We start from the raw sequence: 23,027 nt of genomic DNA, 5'->3' as shown, positions 1-23,027 counted from the left end.
AACCAAAATGGAGTGTTCAGAAACTGTCTGAATATAAAAAAAAAAAAAAATTGCTGGATAGTTTTGATATTTGATATGACATTTATGCTCTGCGGTGTTTGTACTGGCCTCATAATATGCACTTTTATTGTGTTGTGTAAAGTCTTTGGCCAGATGAGCTGAAGATTTGGTCAGTCTAAACAAGGCTTTAGGGGAGACAAGGCGCTGTTTGTGTGCTGAACATTGACTGCTCTAAAATGCCTGCTGGTTTTAATCTTGACTCACTGTCTGTCAGTGTATGTGGACACAAAGAGAGAGAACAAGAGTGTGACAGAGAGAGAAACAGAGAGAAATAGACCTGGAGAAATAAAATAAGCTGATCTCTGCATTTTGAGTTCTGTGTGTGTGTGTCTTTTCCAATTTGTGAGACGGAGTTGGTGAGTGCGCTGTAGGATATCATTAGAGGTGGAAGGGGATGTGTGTGTGTGTGTGCTGAGTCATGTGTGGGCTGACCACAGCAACTCTGAGTGTTCTGAGTGTGTATATTTTGTGTATGCAATTGTGTTTTTGTATGAGCAAGTTGGACTGTGTGTGTGTGTGTGTGCATGGTAAGGTCAGCATTACATTTTTGTGGACTGGAACACATCCTAACCATCCCATAGGGAGCACACAAAACAATCCGTGTCTAAAACAAGAGTTGATGTACCATACCAATATACACATACACACTCACATGCAAAATGCCTTATTTGCAAATACGAACTCAGAAACAATACTAATTGAGAACATACCTTAGACTGCTATTGGTTTTGTATAAAGCTAATTATTACTAAACCTAAATGAAAATGTTAGCATTTTTTAGTTAAATGATTTGTTATTTATTGGATTTATGAATCATTTTTCCAATTTAGGTCCCCAAAGGCTTTGTCAAATTCAGCTAACTTCTGTGGACAATTTTGTTCCCCAAGATTAGCAAAGTAAACCCACACTCACGGACTTCCTCTCCAGCAGCACTTTATCATAACCAGTATATTGCTGAATCCACAACATTTGTCCTTTCTCAAGACCTTTTTAAAAACTATTTCATATAATGAGTGTGTGTGTGTGTGTTCATTTTCACGGGTTGTATTTTTGATATTTCGTTCTCTATAATTATTTTGTTCCTGACTTGCATTCTCCTGCTGTTTTTTCTTCTGTGTAGAGTGTGTGTGTAAGTGAATTTTCCTGAATTGCATCCTCCTGGTTTTTCTGTAATATGTAATTGTGTGTCTATGTCCATTTTGAGACCTGGGTAGTGATGTCATTTGGCTTGCGGTTGCCTGGCTACCAGCCCTTCTTTGGTACACGACGTCCTCTGCTTGTGTGTGATCTTTTTGACTGATCCATAGTGACCTTTGAACTTTAGATGTGAAAGGTCAGGTTGTGTACTGTCATGTCATCTGCTCTGACTAACATCTTTCTCTGTTTTTTTTTTTTTCTCTCTGTCTCCAGGATGGGTTTGGTGATGGGAAGGCAGTGAGCATGGCCCTTTGGGCAGGCATATGGGCCATTTTCCTACAATTGGCTCTTTTGCTCTTCTCTCCACCTCCAGGCCACTGTAGGGGTGAAAATTCCCGCCTACAGTTTACTCAACCACTGTACCATGCGTCGGTCTACGAGAACTCAGCCGCCCGCACCTACGCTGCCAGTCAGGTGCGCATGGGCGTCGCTCTCCAACATCACTCATGGGAGGTGAGGTACCGCATCACCTCCGGGGATGAGGAAGGATTCTTCAAGGCTGAGGATTACACTCTGGGTGATTTCTGCTTCCTACGGATACGAACCAAAGGGGGGAATGCTGCTATCTTGAACCGTGAAGTTCAGGGTAACTACTTATTGACAGTGAAAGCTTCCATTAAGGGGGATACACTAGAGGCCTGGACTAAAGTTAGTGTGCAGGTGTTGGATATGAATGACCTTCGACCCCTTTTCTCCCCTACCACATATTCAGTTACCATTGCAGAAAGCACACCCCTACGCACCAGCATAGCTCAGGTCACTGCCACAGATGCTGACATAGGATCGAATGGAGAGTTCTATTACTTTTTCAAGGAGCGAATGGAGGTGTTCGCTGTGCACCCAACTAGCGGAGTTGTTTCTCTCAGTGGGAAGCTAGATGTTGACACTCAAAGCCGCTATGATCTTGAGATTCAGGCTGTGGATCGGGGAATGAAGCTCTATGGGAATAACGGTGTAAGCAGTACAGCCAAACTGTTTGTTCATGTAGAACGGATTAACGAGCATGTGCCCACTCTGAGTATTGTTACATTAGCACCTGTATGGACTGAGAAGTCCCCCATTGTAGCTGTGATCACTGCAGAGGATCTTGATGAAGGGACGAATGGAGAGATTGAAACGGTAAGCATTGTGGCTGGGGACCTTCTTGAGCTCTTCAGCATTGAAAGGACAGAGATACCAAGTGAAGAAACGGGAGATGAGGAAGTCAGTCAGAAAGGATCTAACGAGTTTGTCCTTCATGCAACAGAGCAGTTCAACTGGGACAGCTATCCGTATGGATTAAACCTCAGCTTGCAGGCTCGGGATCGTGGAACACCTCAGAAGTTTTCTGCTGTGCACATAGTGCACTTAGGACTGTCACTTCCAGCCCCAGCGGAAGTCACATTTCAGAAGCACGAATACGAGGTCATATTGAGTGAAGTTGCCCCTCCTGGAACTGTTGTGGAGGCTGTGAAACTCCAGCCAGAGCCAGATGATGCTGAGTACATTCTGACTCCATCTGCTGATTCAGGGTTCTTCAGTATAAACACCATGACAGGCGTAATCAGCACAGCACGTTGGCTTACCCATCTCACACAGGAAGTATTTGAGCTAGAGGTCTTAGAAGTAGACAGTGACCTTAGGGTCAAGGTTAGAGTCATTCTTGAGGATGCCAATGACAATGCACCTTTATTTGCTCAGCAGTCTTATGAGGTATTTATCAATGAAAGTGTTGATATAGGCACTGCTGTTGTTGTGGTGACTGCGTCTGATGGTGACCATGGGGAAAATGGCTACATCACATACAGCATGGCTAGCTTGACACCATTACCTTTCAGCGTGCAACAGTTCACCGGAGCAGTCATGACAACGCAGGAGCTAGACTTTGAGTCATTTGTAGAGAGTTTCAGTTTTGTGGTTCGTGCTTCAGACTGGGGCTCCCCTTATAGGCGTGAGAGTGAAGTCAATGTCACTGTGCACCTAGAGAATGTTAACGATAACAAACCTCTATTTGAGAAAGTGGCCTGTGTTGGTGTGATCTCTCGAGAACTTCCGGTAGGAGAGGTTATCACCACAATGTCTGCCATAGACATTGATGAGCTAGAGCTAGTCAAATATAAGATCCTCTCAGGGAATGAGCGAGGCTACTTTGACTTAAATCCTGATTCTGGTGTCATGACCTTACATCACTCCCTAAACACTGCGGCACCCAAAAATTTGTTCAGTCTAAAAATTACTGCTACAGATGGGGAACATTTTTCCGATCCTATGTTTGTGAACATATCCGTAGTGCAAGGGAAGTCACCGCCCAAGAGCTTTAGTTGTACCGAAACCAGAGTAGCCCAACGACTAGCTGAGAAACTTCTGAAGAAAGCCAAAGTTGGCAGTAAACCCAAAATGGAGGAAGGCTTTATTGACCTGTTCTCTGTAAACCGTCAAACGCCTCAATTTGACAAATCCTTCCCAACTGACATCACTGTGCATGAGGATGTACAAGTTGGCAAGAGTGTGTTTCAGGTAAAAGCCTTTGATGGAGACACTGGGTTCAATGGACAACTCTTATACGCCATTGCTGATGGCAACACAGACAGTTGTTTTACTATTGGAATTTTGAATGGCGTAATAAGCATCTTCCTTCCTCTAGACCGTGAGAGAACAGATCGTTATCTTCTAAACATCACATTGCATGATTTAGGCCAACCGCAAAGATCTTCCTGGAGGCTTCTTACAGTTTACATAGCAGATGCAAATGACAATGCACCTCAGTTTCTTCAAGATGGTGACTACCAGGCCCGCATTGCTGAAAACACCCCCATTGGTACTGAAGTCATCCAAGTGGAAGCTACTGACAAAGATCAAGGCCTCAATGGTGATATCCAGTATTCCCTACTCACCAGCACTTCACAGTTTGGCATTAACAGCTCCAGTGGGATTGTGTATGTTGCAGGTCAGCTGGACCATGAGGTTGTTCCGTTCTTCATATTAAAAGTGGAAGCACGAGATCGAGCAGAGCGAGCAGCTCAACAGTTTTCTGTAACAACACTTAAAATCTCACTCGAGGATGTTAATGATTGTCCACCTGCCTTTATCCCAAGTGTTGTCAGCACCCGTGCACTAGAAGACCTCCCAGTGGGCACTGTCATTGCCTGGCTGGATACGCAAGACCCTGACCTGGGAATTGGAGGGCAGGTGCGATACTCGCTTGCTAACGACTATGATGGCCGTTTTGAGGTCGACAAGACTAGCGGCGCCATTCGTCTTACCAAGGAGCTGGATTACGAAACCCAACAATTCTTCAACCTAACAGTTCGAGCAAAAGACAAAGGCCGACCGGTGTCTCTCCTGTCAGTTAGCTTTGTTGAACTGGAGGTGGTGGATGTTAATGAGAACCTGTACGCACCGTATTTTTCGAACTTCGCCATGAATGGATCAGTAAAGGAAAGCGTTCAGATTGGGACTTCTGTGCTCCAGGTCTCAGCAAGGGATGATGACACGGGGAGGGATGGCGAGGTACAGTACTCCATACGTGACGGCAGTGGTCTTGGGAGATTCACCATTGAAGAAGAAACAGGTATGTGTTGATTATGTTTTTAAGACTGAATAACATTCTGTGTTTTTTTGTAAAGTGCTGCCAATTTTGTTGCCTATATTGTGGCTTCCTTGTACAGTTAGCTGCAGTCTTTCTTTAAGTGTGAGGTAAGGGGATAACATTATAAGGTAACAAATCTTAATTTTTTTCTCACAGGGGTTTTACTGAGTCACACTATTGTTGTTTTAAGTAGCTCACTTTGCTTGTATAATCACTAGGTATTGCATAGAGCTTATATGCCGTAGATAGATCCTGTAACACGGAAAAAAAAGTTACATGCCACTCACAGTGACTTTCCTGGGACACATAAATGAAGAGTGAATAGGCTTCATTTGTTTGTGAATCACCTCAGGCCAGTTAAACACTGGATTGGCCTATATTTTATTTAGGTTGAGTTTTGACTTTTGAGATGGAGTGATTGAAGTGTGACTGAAATTTTAAAAAGTGTTATGGTTAATGTTTCATGCACTGTGTTCAATTCACGTGCACTGTTTTGATGGGATCTTTCTTTTTTTTCCTGTATTCTGTTAGAAAAAAGTGGGTATGTTTGCATATGTGTGTGTGTCTGCGAATAATGTTTTCTACATGAAGAAATATGTGTGTCTGTGGCAAAATGTGTGTGTGAGGTTGATTTATGTGTTAAGTCTCTGTCAGGTGGAGTGAATTACCACACAAAGCTCTTTTATTTACATTTATTGCAGTTGTCATGTCATTCTGTCTGACCCACACACTTAACCTTCAGTTTTTTTCTCTGCCCCTTTTCTCACACTCTGCCGTTTTCTCTCTTCCCTTGACAGTGCATTTTCTGTGATAGTATCTGGGTTTTTATTAGCGTTGCTTCTGAAGGCTTACTATTACTCATACTTGGGGCTAGGGATTTGAACTAATTCCCCAACTGTAAGTATTTAACTTCAGTATGTCACTTGAATTTTCACCTGAAAAGCGATAAACTTCCCATAGACTTACAAAGTAGGAATCATTCAAGCTTCATCTAGGGACCAGAAAATCAGAGATGAGTGGGATCTTTTGACTTGTACCAGATAGAAGTGTCCTGTAAACCACCTGGCAACCACTTACAGCAGCAACACATTAAAAACCAATCCAAACTCCTTGGCAATGACATAGCAACATCCTGGCATTCACCAACCACACCTTAGCTGTTTACCAAGGTAAACACCACTCACATTTTTCCATGAGACAAGATGAAGTGTTTGTGTGTGTGGGTGTGTGCGTGTGTGTGTGTGTGTGTGAGAGAGATAGAGAGAGATAGAGAGAGAGAGAGAGAGAGAGAGATATCTGTCAACCTCTAAGGTGCCATAGGTACAATAAACTGTGAAAAAGAAGTGTGTTGGATAAAAGAACTATTCTTGTTGGAAAATCCAGCTTTAAGCTGGTAGCTGTGTCTTGGAAGCTTATTTCTAGTAAATCCAAGAAGTTTATAAAATGGTGCAAGCTGTTTGATCAACTACAATGTAAGAAAAAAGCCAGCTTGACCATACCAAACTGTATGTTCTGGTCCAAAATGGTCTACAACCTAGCACCATTTTATGTCCAGATTAGACCAGCAAGAAACCTGCTACCATGTTTCAGTTGAAGCTAGATTTTTTCATCAGGGGTTTGATAAAAGCAGTGCTGGGTAGTAATTGAGAACATGTAATCTGTATTAAATAATAAGATTCCAAAAATTAAGTACTTGTAATTAGATTACAGTATATAGAATTTTAAAGTTCTCACAATGTTTACTGTTACTTTTTATAGATTCTATGGTTACATATTATCTACTCAATGGCAGTAAATAATTCATAATGTATTGTTTTACCGTAATTCTTTTTTCTTTCTTAAATTTTTGTTTCTAAAAATCCTACCATTTAAATAAATGGTAAATGCAATACCTAATATGTGCAATCCAGCAGATTACGTTACTAACTACAGTTTTCATCATGTATTCTGTAATCAGCAATGGACTACCATTAGTAGGTAATTTACCTAGCACTAAATAAGAGTGTGAATGATAGCGATTGTGTTTGTATCCTTATAGTTGAAACCGTGTGCCAACCAAATGAGGTTGACGAGACTTGTAGCAGTGTAAATCGAGGGACTGAGGGAAAAAGGTGTGTGTGTGTTTGTGTGCCTACTCACCCGCAAGCTGCCTGAAACTGATCTGGAGGTTTCAAAACAACCCTCAGATCTCCCGTGGTCTTTCACCTCTCCTTGGAATGAGGAAATCAGAAAAAAAGGACAGAAAGCCATGAATATTTGTCCATTTCTTTTAAGACTGAAACGAGAGGGTTCACCGTGGCCTTTAAAGGGTATGAATCACACACATTGGTGCAGAACCTTTTACTTTTTTAAACCCTGCTACAACTCACTGACATCAACAAAGCAAAGCATCTCCAGCTCTGTACTTCAGTATAAAAAAAACGTGGTTTTGTGAGATTTGTGTCCTGACAGCAGGTGGATCAGTGTCTGTCAGGAGTCGACTTTGAGTCTTTGAAGATATCATACCTATCTTTTTTTTTTTTTTTTTTTTTCATGTAGATCTTTTCAGGTGTCATTTTAGGTTGTGATTTTGAGTTGTTAAGCTCATTTTGAGGCAAAATCCAACTAATTTAAGTAATTTATTGATATTTTTCTCACATATACATTTTTCATACATTTGCATACTCGCACACTAACTGGCCAAACCCAGGGGGCAAAGGTTAGGAAACCTGTGTCAAAGGTCATGCACTTTGTCACTTTTCCAATGAAGAGACTGTTTGCATACAGCTGTTGTGTGTCTGTAAAGATTTGATGGAAAGAATGAGGACATAACAGGGACTCAGCGAGAAGTGAAGGAACACAGAGGGAGTTTGCATGTTGTACACCGCATGACATGCTTGCATGTTTGTAAGTGCGCATCCATAGACACACACACATGCGCACACACACACACTCAAGGGACACACATTTTGCAGTAGCCCAAGCAAGTAAGGGAATTTATTGCCCTTGTTGGCTCTGTGCTGTCATGAGCCATAAATCACCCAAGGATGGAGCGCAACTCTATAGATGCAATTACAGCTTAAAGAGCACACGCACACACAAATTGAAAGGAGACACTTCACACGTGTCTTTGTACATGCAATCATGACATGCCCAACACACACACATAAGAAGTCTCAGTCTGAAACCATAAGGCATCTTCTGACAAACATGCACGTTATATCCGAAGGATTTTCTTTGCACTTGTGGCCAAGATGCGCTATGTGCATTCTCAATTCAGCTCAGAAGCTTCTATTGTTTTCACAGAACAAACAGCAATTCAAGGCTGCTCAGTTGTACACAGAGCATCAAAAATGTCAAACACAGTGTGAAAAAAGCCCTTGCTCATTACAGCTGCCACTGAGCAGACGCTTTTCATCTGCAGGGACTTACAGTGCACTAATTGCACTGATGGTCCCTGCAGAGCTTCCTGGGGTTAAGTGCTTTGCGTACCACTGAAAGCATCCCGGATTAAAGCCTTGTTATACTTTCACCTGGCTTTGCATCGTTAGCCTCCGCTGACTGCATGTACACCTCCCCAAAAGGAAGATAAATTTGTTGCATTTGCTGTTCAACTATTCTTTGAAACAACAGGGGATGACCATGAGTAATTCTCCTCTAAAAGTAGTTTAGAGGACAAGAGTTTAGAAGAAGTAGTTTGCCAGTACAAAACTCAATATGATATGGTCCACCACAAAAAATTTTAATATTCAGCTTTGGGTTTATTTCACATTAAATGCAAGACAACTTTAAGAAAATCCTACCTAAATGAATTCTAATTCTGTTTTTATACAACAAAAATAAAACATACTTGACTGAAAAAGCCTTTTCCCTCAAAACCTCAGAAAGTACCTGATGGAGTTTGAACTTTACTCAATGTGAATTAAGTGTGCATGGCCGCACATTCCATGATGACGTCATTTTCGTGCCGCACCTTTGCGCTTGAGTGGACGGGGAGAGTATATAACAGTATAAACAGTATAAATATAAATTAGACTTTGGGATCCTTTACTATTAAACTGCTGATGTTGTACTTCAGTTCAGGTCGGTGATTAATCTTGGTTATTTACAACTTATAATCAAATGAAATCAAAACAAATCCAGTTTGCTTTATTAATGTAGGTTCCTGTGCATGATGCATCACTGCAAAATGTGCTGAAATGACTTTCTGCTTCAGTTAAATTATGTAGGTAGGATGAAGCATGATTTTGCCAAAAATCTGAACATCTAACTTTAAATGATCCAGGTCTTAATGTAAACTGTCTAAAATTATGTAGCATATCCCAAAAAGACTTTGCATTTCGGTTAATGAGATGCACATTGATTGAAGATAATATCATAACCTACCACTAGGGGTGTAACAATTCACTCGTAATCAAATCGATCTTGAAACATGATTTTTGAATCGTGAATCACCTATCTCGGACAGTAATCGATTTAAAACGCTAAGAATCGAATTAATCACGATTTCTATAGCGATTTACTTCCGCATTTGTCCATGACACTGTTGTCAGGTGGTTTCTACAACAGTAAAGGCGGTAACAAAGAGTAACTAATGTCATTGACAGGAGACTGCACTGCCCCGTGTCACTGTTTAGAATGGGAATTTTCTCATGATTTACAAGTAGTTGAAAACATTAGAGATATTGTTAGTAATCAGCTGGACAAAATAAATAACACTAGCCTAGTGGTTTTTTGATATTTTACTGGAAATATCTTACAAATTGTACCTTTAAAAGGGTCATATGATGCGATTTAAATTATTCCTTTCTCTTTGGAGTGTTACAAGCTCTTGGTGCATGAAGATCTGTTAAGTCTTTTTTCATTTCGAGGAGAAGCTGTGGGTTTCATTGTGAAAGTGAAACTACTTTGTTTGGCCTTCCAAAAGAGCATGATATCTGCTTCATCATGCCTAGAGCTGATCCGTGCTGATCACTGAGGAGATACATCAACTTTGCGCTGTGGATTGTCAGATCGGCTTTTACTGTGGACGAAGCAGAGTCCAGCCCGGGGTTTTAGGTTTACGCGGCGCGATATGCAATGCATCGTGTAAAAAGACACTATAAAGGGTTTTATTGTTTTTGTCCTGTCATGCCGATGTTCTGACCGAGACACGCAATAACAGTATATGTTGAGGGGCGTAACATTTCCGTCAGACGCTTGAAACATTTGACCAAACACAATGCTATGAATAGTTGGCCAATCAGAGCACACCTTGCTTTTCAGAGCGACAAGCCTCGTAAAAGTCGACTCATTTCAGAAGGTGGGGCATAGAGGAGAAACAATGTTCATTCACTGCAATTTAAAAAAAAAAAGTATACGTTTGTGTATCTATCTATCTATCTACAGACTAAACATATTGATTCACTGTAAAAAAAAAAAAAAAAAAAACAACAAAAAAAAAGAAACAAGAATTTTTTTCCAAATTTCATGTCGTAATTATTTTTACATTTGTATTTGTGTTGTGAAATTATTGCCAATTTCTGAGTGGAAATTGTTACTACACCCAATTTTTATTACATGTTTTTATTTTCTAGTTCAGCATTTCACAAGACTTTGAAACGCAGCCAATCTCTTTAGAGCAAAGTACCTTTGTGGTCAAGTTCATGTCCCGTCATATCCAATCAAACACTAAAATGACACTGTCAGCCACGTAAATGCTACACGGGCCATCATCATACACCTGTCCCTGCTGGTTTCACTCTGATTTCCCCGTCCATCTCTCGCAAAGGTTCAGTGTAAGGGTCGTGTAACCTGATGTGATTGGATGAAACCCTGCATCGTTCCCCCTTATAACCCCACAAGGCTTTGACTCCTAAATATAGGTGGGCAATAACAGGGGGAAGTGGATGAGTGCACCCAAATGACAAACTCAATAAAGGCTTTCTCTGTGTTTTTGTCCTTTCATGTCTCCCTTTCTTTTCATTCTGCCTGTCTTTTCTTTTTCTGTCTCTGTTGCAAAGTGTGCGTAGGAGATTCTGAGATTTCTCCTCTGAAGTAACACAGAGCACAATGCGTCCTGCTTATGCAATGAATGTATTTGCCTGCTCTAAAAACATAGTGCTTAAGTGCAAGTACATTGCAGAGACGTCTGATAGCAGAAGGTGAATGGTTATCCATATGCAAGATCTCAAAACCATTTTAAAAAGACAGAATTTGAAAGTATTTTAAGAATAAAAGATGTTAAAATGTTGTTTTGGCAGCAAATAATAGCCCTGCAAGGAATGTTGTTTGGCAAAAATTCCAAATGAAAATGCTTATTCACTGTAAAAAGGAAAAAGAAAAGAAAAAAGAGATGTTTCAAAATGTAAATGTTTTCAAAGTTGTAAATAAAACTAAATAGAAGTGCATTTTACATGAAAATACAATTCAATTTAATTATTTTTTACTTCAAAATGTCATTTTTTATTCAATGTTAACTACTGATTTGTGAAATGTACTAATTTCTGAGTGATTTCTTTTTGCATGCAATTCTTGGAAATGAATGTGTGATATCTCAGATTCCTGGGATGTTGCTGATGCTGGCATTAACATGTCTCATATTTAGCTTTTGTCCATACATTGTAAAACACAGTGATTATATATGTACTGTTTGAGTGTGCATGAATGCATCGGCGCTCTCTTGAGAGTATGTCTTCCAGTCTGATGCCACTGTACAGAAACAGCAGCTCACTACAGCTCCAAACCATCATGAAATCAACCAGAAAACATCTTAAGCATTTTCCAGTTAAGCCTAATCCCAGTCTGTTTCTCTGTTAAAGGACTAATCAGTTGTAAAGTATTCTGTTCAAGCTCTAAATCTGTGTTTCTCTGTCCTACACAAAACATAATAGCTGTGTTGATGTCTAATCATCAAAGTTGATCATTAGAGTAGATGCTTCCCTCTAGTACCATAGTGACTCCACCAGCTGCCCCAGTTTATTATTTTTGATCAATGGTTCTCTATGGCAAGGTATTTTCTTCATATTGCAGTGAATTTGAGACCTTTATGGAGTTCAGAAATAGCTGCCAGTCATTCAAAGCACAGAAGATAGTGCTTCTCATTTGCTCAGAGCCAATGATGTGTGGCAGCAGTAGGTGCTTTTCTTTTAACGTTTTTCTTGTTCCACATCTTGGCCTTTCGTAAATCATTTAAAGAGGACACGTCATGAAAACTGGATTTTTTTCTTCCTCTTTTGAGTTCATTGAGTGATAATTTCATGTCTAAAGCTACTACGAAGCTCATCCACAGAACTAAGCTTTAAAAGCATGTCCTTCAGAAGTTCCTGATGTCAAATTAATATGACATATTAACATGCCTATATTTAACGTTTACACTGTATGTATTCTTTGTATGATAACTATTACTAATATTTAAAGAGATTTTTATTTAGCAATGGTAAATTAACTTGATCAAAAGTGACAATAACACTTATAAAATAACAAAAATGAATGGAATGAAGCAGCACAACTGTTTTCAACATTGATATTATTAATATGCAAATCAGCATATCAGAATGATTTCTGAAGGGCCATGTGACACTGAAGACTGGTCATTTTAAATTGAAATGATATTTCACAATTTTACTGCATTTCTGATCAAATAATTGAGTGTTGGGTTCGTTTTTAAAAACATTTTTGAACAGTAGTGTATTCAAATCAAGTACTATAGTAAAAAGACCATGTTTAAGGCTAAACTATGGTTGTAATTGCCAGAAAAACATAAAGAAACCATAAATAAAAGACTAAAAAAGTGTATTAGAGGCTTTAAGTATCTCTAATTTAGAGGTTGTTTGACTTTGAGTCTTGAGTTTTGAGTTTCTATCAGACTGTAGGCTGTTATGTAATTGTGATATTGTGTAATTGCATTCTGTGGTTTAGTTTCCCAGGCCTCTGTGGTTGGTACATTGTCTTGTGCGGTTTTCTCCAGAGCTCTGCGGCTTTTTAGTGTGTTATGAGGTTGTGTTTAGGGAGATAGTAAAGTCTGCTCCCTGTCATCACTTTCTTAACACCCTCCTTTAAAACCACAGGGATATTTTGAAACCACTGAATCTGTGAATTTCCTTTTCTGTCACACACACACACACACACACACACACAAGCTGCTCTACCCAGAGAGTGAATGTGCCACCTACGCTTGTGTCTTACTCACAGACTTACACACACAAGTGTCTAAAACACACTGACAGATTACACCTTCTACACACACACACACACACACACACACCATATACATCCTGCTAAAGTGTTAATTGGCTCATTTAAATGTGCTTTAAATAAAGGCTTTGGATTTAGTGCATCAGGATTCATGTGTGTGTTTGCTGTTGCGTGTTTTTGATGGAAAGGCACTTTTGATGGTTTTGGGGCCTGTTATTCATACTTCGTTCAGGTTGCTAGGTTACGGCCTGGAAAAATGCTCCTGAATGAAGTATGATGTCCCACTGAACACGCACACGCAGTATCACAATGACCTGTTTCTAATCACTACAAATGTATTTTGTAATTACACTGCTGAAATTACAATTGTTCTTTGGCCTTCTGGGTGCAATGTTAATGCACAATTGAATGCACGCATCTGAAAACTAAGCCAAAAATTAACATTGTCAACATTACACTTCCTTTCAGTGAGACATTTTTTAAGGTTTTTGAAAGAAGCCATTTATTCTCACCAAGGCTGCATTTATGTGATCAAAATACTAATATTGTGGAATATTGTTACAATATCTGCTTTCTATATGAATATATTTTCAAATGTAATTGATTTCTGTGATCAAAGCTGTATTTTCAGCATCATTTCTCCAGTCTTCAGTATCGCATGATCCATCATAAGTTATTCTGATATGCTGATTTGATTCATATCTTATCATTATTAATGCTGAAAACAGTTGTGCTGCTTGATTTCTTTGCAGAAACTGAAACGTTTATTTGTGAGGATTATTTGATTAATAGAAAGTTCAAAAGAACGGAATGTATTTGAAATAGAAACACTTATAAACATATTCACTGTCACTTTTGATCAGTTTAATGCAGATTGAATATATATATAAAAAATAAAAAAAAACTTACTGTCCCCAAACTTTTGAATGATAGTATACTAACTATACAAACTTGTATGACTCCCTTTCTTTTGTGGAACAAAGATTTAGCTTTTTTGTCAAACAGTGGAAGTGAATGGGGTCTTGGCTTGTTAAGCTCCTAAAATAACCACATATCTCTATAAAAGTATTACACATGACTCACTTCACCACATTCTAAGTCTTCTGAAGCCATACAGTAGCTTTGTATGAGAATTAAACAACAGTTTAATACATGATTTTTTTTTTTTTTTAAATCATGTCAAACTTCAAATTATGCATCTTGATGCATCACATTTGCACAAAGTGTCCCTCACACAGATTTATTTTATGACTTGAGAAGGCTTGTAATAAAGTGCACAAGTCGAATGCACTACATTTAGAGAGTGTTTTTGTCACTATTGGAGTCGACAGCTCCAGTCCCCATACATTTTCAATGTATGGAAAATAGCAGCCAGGAAATTCTATTAAATATCTCCTTTGGTTAACATAGAAGAAAAGAAAGTCATAGGTGTTTGGAGCAAAATGAGAGTAAATAATTTTTCATTTTTGGATGAAATGTCAGAATTTATATTTCTTAGTGCTGCCGATTTCAAAACTAATGTATGACTGTATCTGTGCAGGGAAACAGAGCTTTGACACACACAACACGTTTGTAATGCCAAATAATGCGTGTGCCATGTCTTGAAAGCACCAGGATCAATTATTAAACCTAAGATTAGTCAAAGATCAAAGATTGGAAGAGAGATTATATAAACATGCAGAAACCCCTTCACATTTCCTCTCATCTTAAACGCATCGCTCTTTCACGAGACTAATTTGTATTCTGTTCTTAATGAATCTATAAGAGGCCTGCATGTTTAATGGGCCGGACTATCTCACTTACTCTCCCTGAGTTACAGAAAGAGGATGCTGGGAAAGACAGGATGTAGATAATTGGGCGCTCATTAATAATTGATCACTGAGATTATGCCAGTGAACAGCATTACTAACACACATATTTGCACACACACACGTGCATGCCTCATGCCATCAGGCTGGCACCCTTTCATTGACTCCTATCGTTTTTATCTAGGTCAGACAGCAGGAACACAACAACCGACGAAAAAGCTTAATAATCTCCTCATTTCCAAACGTTTATTTCTGCTCACTTTTTCTCTCTCTCTCTCTCTGCTTTTCCTTTCTGCTCGCTCAGCTCTTACATGAAATATAAGCTTCCAACCAGGAATGTGTGTGACTGCTTAGCTGTAGACTGGGGACACAATTGTACACAAAAGTGAGCTAAATTTGACACAACCTCCCATTTGGAAAGCAATTATTATGTGTATATATATACTAAATGTTAATGGGTAATATAATATTAAAATGCATTCTGGTATTATCAGTTTTATTATTTTAATGGTAGTCCCCAATATATATATATATTATTATTATTATAAAAAAAATTGTTGTGGTTCTACTAATTATAATTAGCTTTATAAAAACAATGTCTATGGATTGTCCCATTTTTTTAAGAATATAAAATTCTAATATATTATGTTATTATAATGTTTTGTATTTTATTGTATAAATATAAATAATATATTTTTTTTTATATATCTAAAAAATATTGTAGGGTTTGATTTTTGGAGTAATAATAATTAGGTTAATGAAAAAAAGGAAGCTCTGCTTTTAAATATAATATTAAAATGTATTATATTATTAAACTGTTTTATTAAGTTACTATTAATTAAAAAGTGTTTTCGTAAAATAAAACAAATTGTAGCAACTAATTATAAAATTTATTTGTAGCAATTATAATTAGCTATATATAAAAAAAATAGATGTCCTCTGTTAGAGCGTGTGTGTGTGTGTAATGTGGTTGAATGGTTGGTGGTAATAGTGTGAGATGACTCTGGTTTGTCAGGGCTGGACTTCCAATCTGTATCTGATTGGCTAAAGTGAGTTTCTATTACCTCAGAGAATAGAATACACTCTCTGTCTCTCTTCATATCTCTTTTTTTTTTCTCGATGTCTACTCTCATTTTGAGATTCCTCAGGCAGTTCTGCTGGTGTTCCGAATATATTACGTGTGCTCTTACAATGAACTAAAGGATTTTATGAATCCTACAGGCTAACAGACTGAATTATTAATGCCTCACACACACAGTCACACACAAAAGCTCAGGTTGTTTTTCAATACAGTGAAATCTGATCTGATTCCTTTACCTGATTCAAGTCTGATCCTAGTTTCCTTGCAGAACATTTACCATGGTAACAGTAGTTTCTGGGCAAAACACAGAGGCATGTAAAAGTGCATAGAAATAATACAGAAATTATGGGAGGGGGATATATATATATATATATATATATATATATATATATATATATATATATATATATATATATATATATATATATATATATATATATATATATATATATATATAATACTCTATCATTACATATTATCTTTATTTTTATAAAGATTTATTTACTTTCTGTTAATATAATTTTATTTATTTTTTTATAGACATTTTATTTGTATATTATGTACCTCAACAGTCGCGCCAGTGCAAAGACTCGCTTTTTGTGGCAAATCTCTGCCTGAAATAAACTGTTTTTTTTTTTTTATGTTCTGACAGTGGACATAATTAAATGTTTTGTCCCCAAGACTGAAGACCTCAGTTTACTGTTACATGGAACAATGGAAAATGTCAGGCTGTTGTTGAGGTCAGAGGTTCAGATTTTATTTTGTCTTTAGCCTGAGGGTTGTGTTTTCTTCTGCTGTTTCTGTCACATGACTTATGGAAGTGACCTCCTTATTGATCTAAATTGACCACAACCTGTGTGCTGCTTTATTATCACAGAAAAACACAGATTTTTAAAGGTACCTCACCACCAGCATCACCTGCTGTGATAAATAATGACTGTTTTCAAACATGTTTCCAGACCACTCACCATTGGCCAGATGAACAGGAACCCCTGATTCCTGTGTCATACTCAATGAAGCATATAAATCTGAAAAATAAAACCGTTAACAGACCCCTCAGCATTAGTTATTCTGCTTTTTATCCGTAATTATTGCTGGCAAGACCTGTTAGCATTGAAACTAAATGATCAACCCTGCCACTGTTTCACTGGAATTAAAATATTCAGTCTGTGATGTTTTGATGTTTTTATCAATTTTATTTTGCAGGTGTCATCTACACTACAGATTTGTTGGACCGAGAGACGCAGGACTCCTATTGGCTGACGGTGTACGCCACTGATCTGGGAGTGGTCCCACAGTCAGCAGCACTGCAGGTGTACATACAGGTAAATAAGTGTGCATCCTATGGGAGAGTTTGTGGTTTTTGCATGAAATGTTCATTTATATATATATATATTTTCTGTGTGTGTTTTAACAGGTTGAGGATGTTAACGATAACGCTCCCCTCACGTCTGAACCGATGTATCATGCCACCATTCCGGAAAACTCCCCAAAGGACCAGTCAGTCATTCAGATCCAGGCGCAGGACCCTGACGCCACGACAACTGAGCCTCGCCTGTCATTTCGGATCTCCAGCGGCAACCCGCAGAACTTCTTCAGCATCAACCCGCGCACCGGTCAGTGTCCTGTCCGTCAAACTGTATCTGTCTGATAGATAGAATACATTAATGTCAGTTTTAATAAGCTGAGTTTATATGTGTGTCCCTTAAAAAGTACCATGGTACAGTGAAGGTATCAGATGGTGAAACCATGGTATTAAATTATTATCATATGCATACACCTATATCCGTCCATCCATCCATCCATCATTCTATCTATAACTATCTATAAACTGTGATTTACCATGGTATCACTTCTGAAAAAGCATGGTAAATGCAAGAGTGTATTGCAAGTCTGTGGTGTATATAAAGCTAATTATTCCTTCCCATGCATTAATTAATTCAGCTTATTTAGTAATTAAGTTCACTTGTTTAAATCTGCCCATCTGGGTGTGTGAGTTCTCAAGGTCTGTTGCTGCTCTCTGCATTATGACATCATCGTCTGAGCCTACTGTAAATCCTAGCTGCTGATTGGCTGGTGATATGGTTTTGGATTTGATTGACAGATTAATTTCATAGCCACAGGCCTTTCTCTCCAGTCACACACCCCGTAGTGCATGTCAGCAGGAAGCACCGATCCTAATTAAAAACTTTGGAAAGGTCACAAAAGGTCAAGCTGTCAGAAAGACGGAAGGCAACGGGGAAAGGGAAGCAGCCAGAGAGAGAAAGATCAGAAAGTATTGTGAGGTTTGACGCAGTAAGTCGGTTTTCATAAACAGTGTTCCCAGAAAAACTCACAACACACCAATTTTCTGCAGATATTTGTCTGATTGTGTGTGTGGCAGAAGTTCGATCTTGTTGCAGATCAATGTGAAAGCACTGGTTACCATCTATCGATCATTTAAAAAAAAAAAAAGTATTCGTATTTATTTATCTATCTATCTGTCTGTCTGTCTGTTGTTCTATCTATCACTCTCTCTCTCTCTTGCAGAAATGTGTACTGCTTGATTTGTCGTGTATTTGTTTGTTCTAGTGAAAGCTGTCTAAATGTTAATCAGACGGCTGCAGGCCTGGCCTCTGCTCTCATCTGTCAGCATCATGAGAAAGGCCTTTCAGCCTCGTCATGTTTAAATGTATCTGTGTAACAGAGACAATTACACATCACCATCTCGCTGGCACACACACTGCAGCTCTGTTTGTTGGGCTTTTATTTGGAAACTTTTTTTTTCTGTTTATGTATATTGATTACATGAATTATTGATGCCGAGTCAAATATGCCGAGCGCACAGAGAGAGATGAAATTACAGCTTTCAGAAAACTTCATTCAGTTCCAGGTTTAAATAAAGTACATGTGAGGAGGGAACTTGGGAAAAAGTATTGAGCAGTACGGTAAAGATGACTTTAGAGGGGAACGCAGGGGTCATTTTATTATTCTCCTATAAAGCAGAGTTGAAATTGATGTTTCTGAGATAGCCAAGTTGATTTTCAAGCATCCACCACAGGAAGAACTTGATGCACAGCTTTGTAAATTCAGACCTTGTTATCATCAGAATCAGACTTGAATGAGGTACAGAAATCAGATCAGCTTTCGCTCTATTGAAAAAACTGTCTGTGTGTGTAATTAATGACATCTTTGAGACACTGGAATTTGTGCATGCCACAAGGAAATGTTTATTTATTGACATATTTCTGAGAAATCAGAGCCAGGGTGTGTGTTTTTTGAAAGTGTGTGTAGTCAGCACTAGGGCTGTCACTTTTAGTTCGAAAATCGATTGCACAATCGATTGGACCAACCAAAAAAGTTTCGAAAATGAAAATAGGGAATCGATTTTAATCAAATATGTACACTATTAATTTTAAAAGAATAAACAATGAAAAAATATAGATGTAACAAAACTCACAAACAAGCAGAAAAAGAAAATAAAGAATTCCGAAAGTGCAGTATGTGTTGCGAAAGCTACACAGAAAATACCAGCAATTTTACGCTCCTATAAGACCCAGTGACGTCGAAAGCGACCACTTATGCTGCGTTAACACCAAACGCGAATAGAGCGTCTGGCTCAATGATTTCAATGTTAAGTGAAAGTGATATTGCTGACTTGTGCGTTTCCAGCGCCCTCTTTACATTCGTCCGTTATTTGACGTTGAAAAAGGAAACGTCTTTTTTTTTTAGACATGAAAAATCGATTTTACAATCGATTCAATGAACACTTATGTCTTAAAAATCGAAAATGATTTTTTTACAAAAGTGACAGGCCTAGTCAGCACGGTAGGCGGCAGATGTTGAGGGTATTTTGATGATGCACTGTGAAGTGGACTCCAAAACAAAACATCTTTAGTTCTTTCACAAGACTGGAGTTTGCACACGCTCTCTAGACACCACTCCACTTCTTGTTTGTGTGCTCCCTCGACAGCGAACACATCTGCTGGGACAGTTAAACTTGTAGTCTGATCCCTGCGTTGAGAAATGTGAGGTCTCTTATGATAGTTTACATGCTTCGGAAAGATTTCTTCACTGTCATGGGGGACGTTGCTTGTACACTTTATTGGTTTTGCAGATGTGTTTGTAACAGAGGAGTTTATACACAAACTCCAAACAACTCAGCTGATCGATACTAGAAAGCCTCTGGTGTCAATACTGGATTCGGGCAACAAATAAAAGACCAGCAGAGGAAAAACATAAAAACATCTTCGCTTGGTGCAAAATAATTACATTCACTAAATCCTTTCATAAGGATAGCAAAGAAACCACAACATAGTGCCAACCAACCCCACATAAATAATACAATAATAAATAAACAAATAATAGTTTAGTATTGTTGTTATTGATGTTATTGTTAATAATAATAATAATAATACAGTTGTTGTTGTTTTGCTGTTAGGTTAACTAATAACATAATTTTTATTAGCATTAATATAATATAAGAAATAAACCGAAAATAACAACAACATAAAATATAAATTACAAAATAATAGTAACATTGTATAATAACATTTTTATTATTATCATAATTTAATTTCTTTCTTTTGCTATTGTATTTAATACTACTACTAATAATAATAATTAATATAATATAATAATATAATACTAATATAATATTATTTTCATAATCATCATCATCATCGTTGTTATATGTTGTTTTATTTTATTTTTATGTTGGTGGTGGTGATTTTTGTATTTTATATAATATTATATTAATAGTAATAAAAGGGTAAAAATCATAAAATTGATTTTAATAATGGGCATATTTCATAAATCCATAGATAAAAGAGCAGATTTGAAATCATTTTAGTAAATATTACAGTGAAAAAATAAGCAGTGTCTTATTAAAGAATGGCCTTATTACATAGAATTATGAATTAAACTGAAGTAAGATCACATTATTATTATTAAAGCCTACTCTTGCTGTTCCACAACTCCTCTATGGATTCACTGTATTCTGTGGCTCATGTACAGTGATAAATACATTTAGACAGTCTGGTTTGTACACCGCAATGGGAAATTGCACCATTTGAAGGCATGTTTAAACTTAAGTTCAGAGTCTGTTCTCCCTAGTGCATCTCCAAACAAAAACAAAACTGAACAGTTTACACACGCTCCCTGAACAATATGAGCAAAAATCTAGCATTCACCCAAAGAACAGATAGATGGACTGAATAGATGATAGATGTACAATTTTAAATGCATAGATGATTGAATAGGTAACTATTTATGAATAGATGGAGGAATGAAAGTTTGTGTGTAATGTAATGTAATGTCCAAAAATATTTCTTACCGGCCATGAAATGTCTTTTACAAATTTGTTGATTTTATAAATTTATGTATTTTAATATAGCAATTCACACAGAATAATCAGGTGATTTTAAGTATCTGTAAAGATGACATTCTAAATGAAAAGCTGCTAAATTATTTATAGCAATGTATAAATATATTTACATATGATTACAGTGTATAAACATTTATGCAGTGTGGAAGTAATAAAAGCTTTTATATATTACAATATTTAAAATAATTAAACAATTATATAATATAATGATTTTTTTCACATTTTGATTATATTATATATTTATTAATTATAAATGTAAATATTGTAATATTTTCTAAATATATATATATATATAAAATCTATATAATATTTTTTATTTCTAATATAAAATACAATATATATATATTTATATTTACATTTACATTTATTCATTTAGCAGACGCTTTTATCCAAAGTGACTTACAGATGAGGACAGTGGAAGCAATCAAAAACAACAAAAAGAGCAATGATATATAAGTGCTATAACAAGTCTCCGTTAGGTTAACACAGTACACGTAGTGTGGGCTTTTAAATAATATAATAAATAAAAAGAAAACAGATAGAATAAAAAAAAGAATAGAGCAAGCTAGTGTTAGAGGTCTTTACACACACACACACACATCATTTATATATAAAAGAAAGTTTTTCCTTGCATATTTTAATTTGCGTTCATACTCATCATATTTTGGACAATGTCTATGTGAAATGCTACCTCTCAAAACAACATGAAAACTCAAATTCTTTGTGATTTCCTTTAATGCATGTAACTCATCATGCGTTTGTCTTGTATGGTAATCTGTAGGTGAAAAACATCCTTTAAATTAATTTTTAAATTGTGGGTTTTCACTGAGTTAAACGTTAAAAGCTGCTCTGCAGTCAGTGAAAAGACTCTTCGTGCAGATGAGGCGAGATCAGAGGAGAACTACACACAAACACTTCCATCATTATTAGCACATGAACGTCTTTCATTCACTTACTGTACGTCAGGGCCAGACTGTCATTCTAGCAAGTCAAACCATGCATTATGCAGCAGTTCCTAACTCACTCGTCAGTCACAGTCTGTTTGGACAGATGAATGGTTGTGTGGACCGACGGAGGGTCAAGAGTCTTCAAAATGCTGCCAGCTTCTACAGTATAGCTCGTTTTCAGCTTGAAACTCTTCAAAAGGCTCGCTCTTTCTCTCTTCTGCTTGTCTCAGCAGTAATTTGTGTCTCTGTGAATCTCGTCTGCAGGTTTTACACATTCCCGTTTAGTCTCCTCCAACCCCGAGTTCTCCTCCTCGCCTTTCCTCCCCCTCCGTCTCATCCTCTCTCATCTCTCTCTTATCCCTTCCTAACACCTTCCTCTCCTCCCTGTCTCACTGTATCACCCTCCCATTCTCTCGTTCACAAGGCCTTAAGTGTCTTTTTGTCTCTTTCTTGGGTTCTCCCATTCCATCCCCCTGCGACTTCTTAGCATCCTTCCGTCTTTCTCTCGTTCTGTTCTGTCTTCCTCCTCATGATGAAAGACTCTAAGAATAGCTCTCTCTTTCTCTGTCTGTGTCTGCCGCGGCTCGATAATCACTGCATCTTCTACAGCATGTAAACACCCTGTTTTCACTGTTCCTGAACCAGCGATGCGGCGCGCAGATCCGCATTCATCCTGCTCTCCATGATTGCGATCGTTCTGATTATCCTCCATAATGGATCATTTGGAATAATAGACGAGTTTTATCAAAAGCATTGTTCGTCATTTCTATGATCGCATTCATGGCCTGAGGAGCAGTAATAAGCCATATCTTTAAAGAACTCCTCTAGTGACGTTTCTTTATAAAGC

At 37.6% G+C, this 23,027-nt stretch overlaps 1 protein-coding gene across 5 annotated transcripts in view; it reads left to right on the top strand.

Moving 5' to 3' along the window:
- The window catches only part of LOC132123450 (protocadherin Fat 3-like), a 128,968-nt gene that overhangs the window by 54,579 nt on the left and 51,362 nt on the right, over positions 1 to 23,027 (top strand). For 4 of the 5 annotated variants that reach the window (XM_059534063.1, XM_059534065.1, XM_059534062.1 and 1 more), the window contains exons 2-4: positions 1,471 to 4,807; positions 17,075 to 17,193; positions 17,286 to 17,484. In XM_059534063.1, the coding sequence (XP_059390046.1) occupies positions 1,501 to 4,807; positions 17,075 to 17,193; positions 17,286 to 17,484 (3,625 nt within the window). In that variant the 5' untranslated portion in view covers positions 1,471 to 1,500. Of the gene's footprint in view, positions 1 to 1,470; positions 4,808 to 17,074; positions 17,194 to 17,285; positions 17,485 to 23,027 lie in introns of those variants that run through there. The other variant, XM_059534066.1, reaches the window with a different exon arrangement.

Source organism: Carassius carassius, chromosome 41 (assembly GCF_963082965.1).
Source record: "Carassius carassius chromosome 41, fCarCar2.1, whole genome shotgun sequence".
In the NCBI taxonomy this organism is placed as follows: Eukaryota; Metazoa; Chordata; class Actinopteri; order Cypriniformes; family Cyprinidae; genus Carassius; species Carassius carassius.
This window is presented reverse-complemented; position numbering and strand designations above follow the sequence as displayed.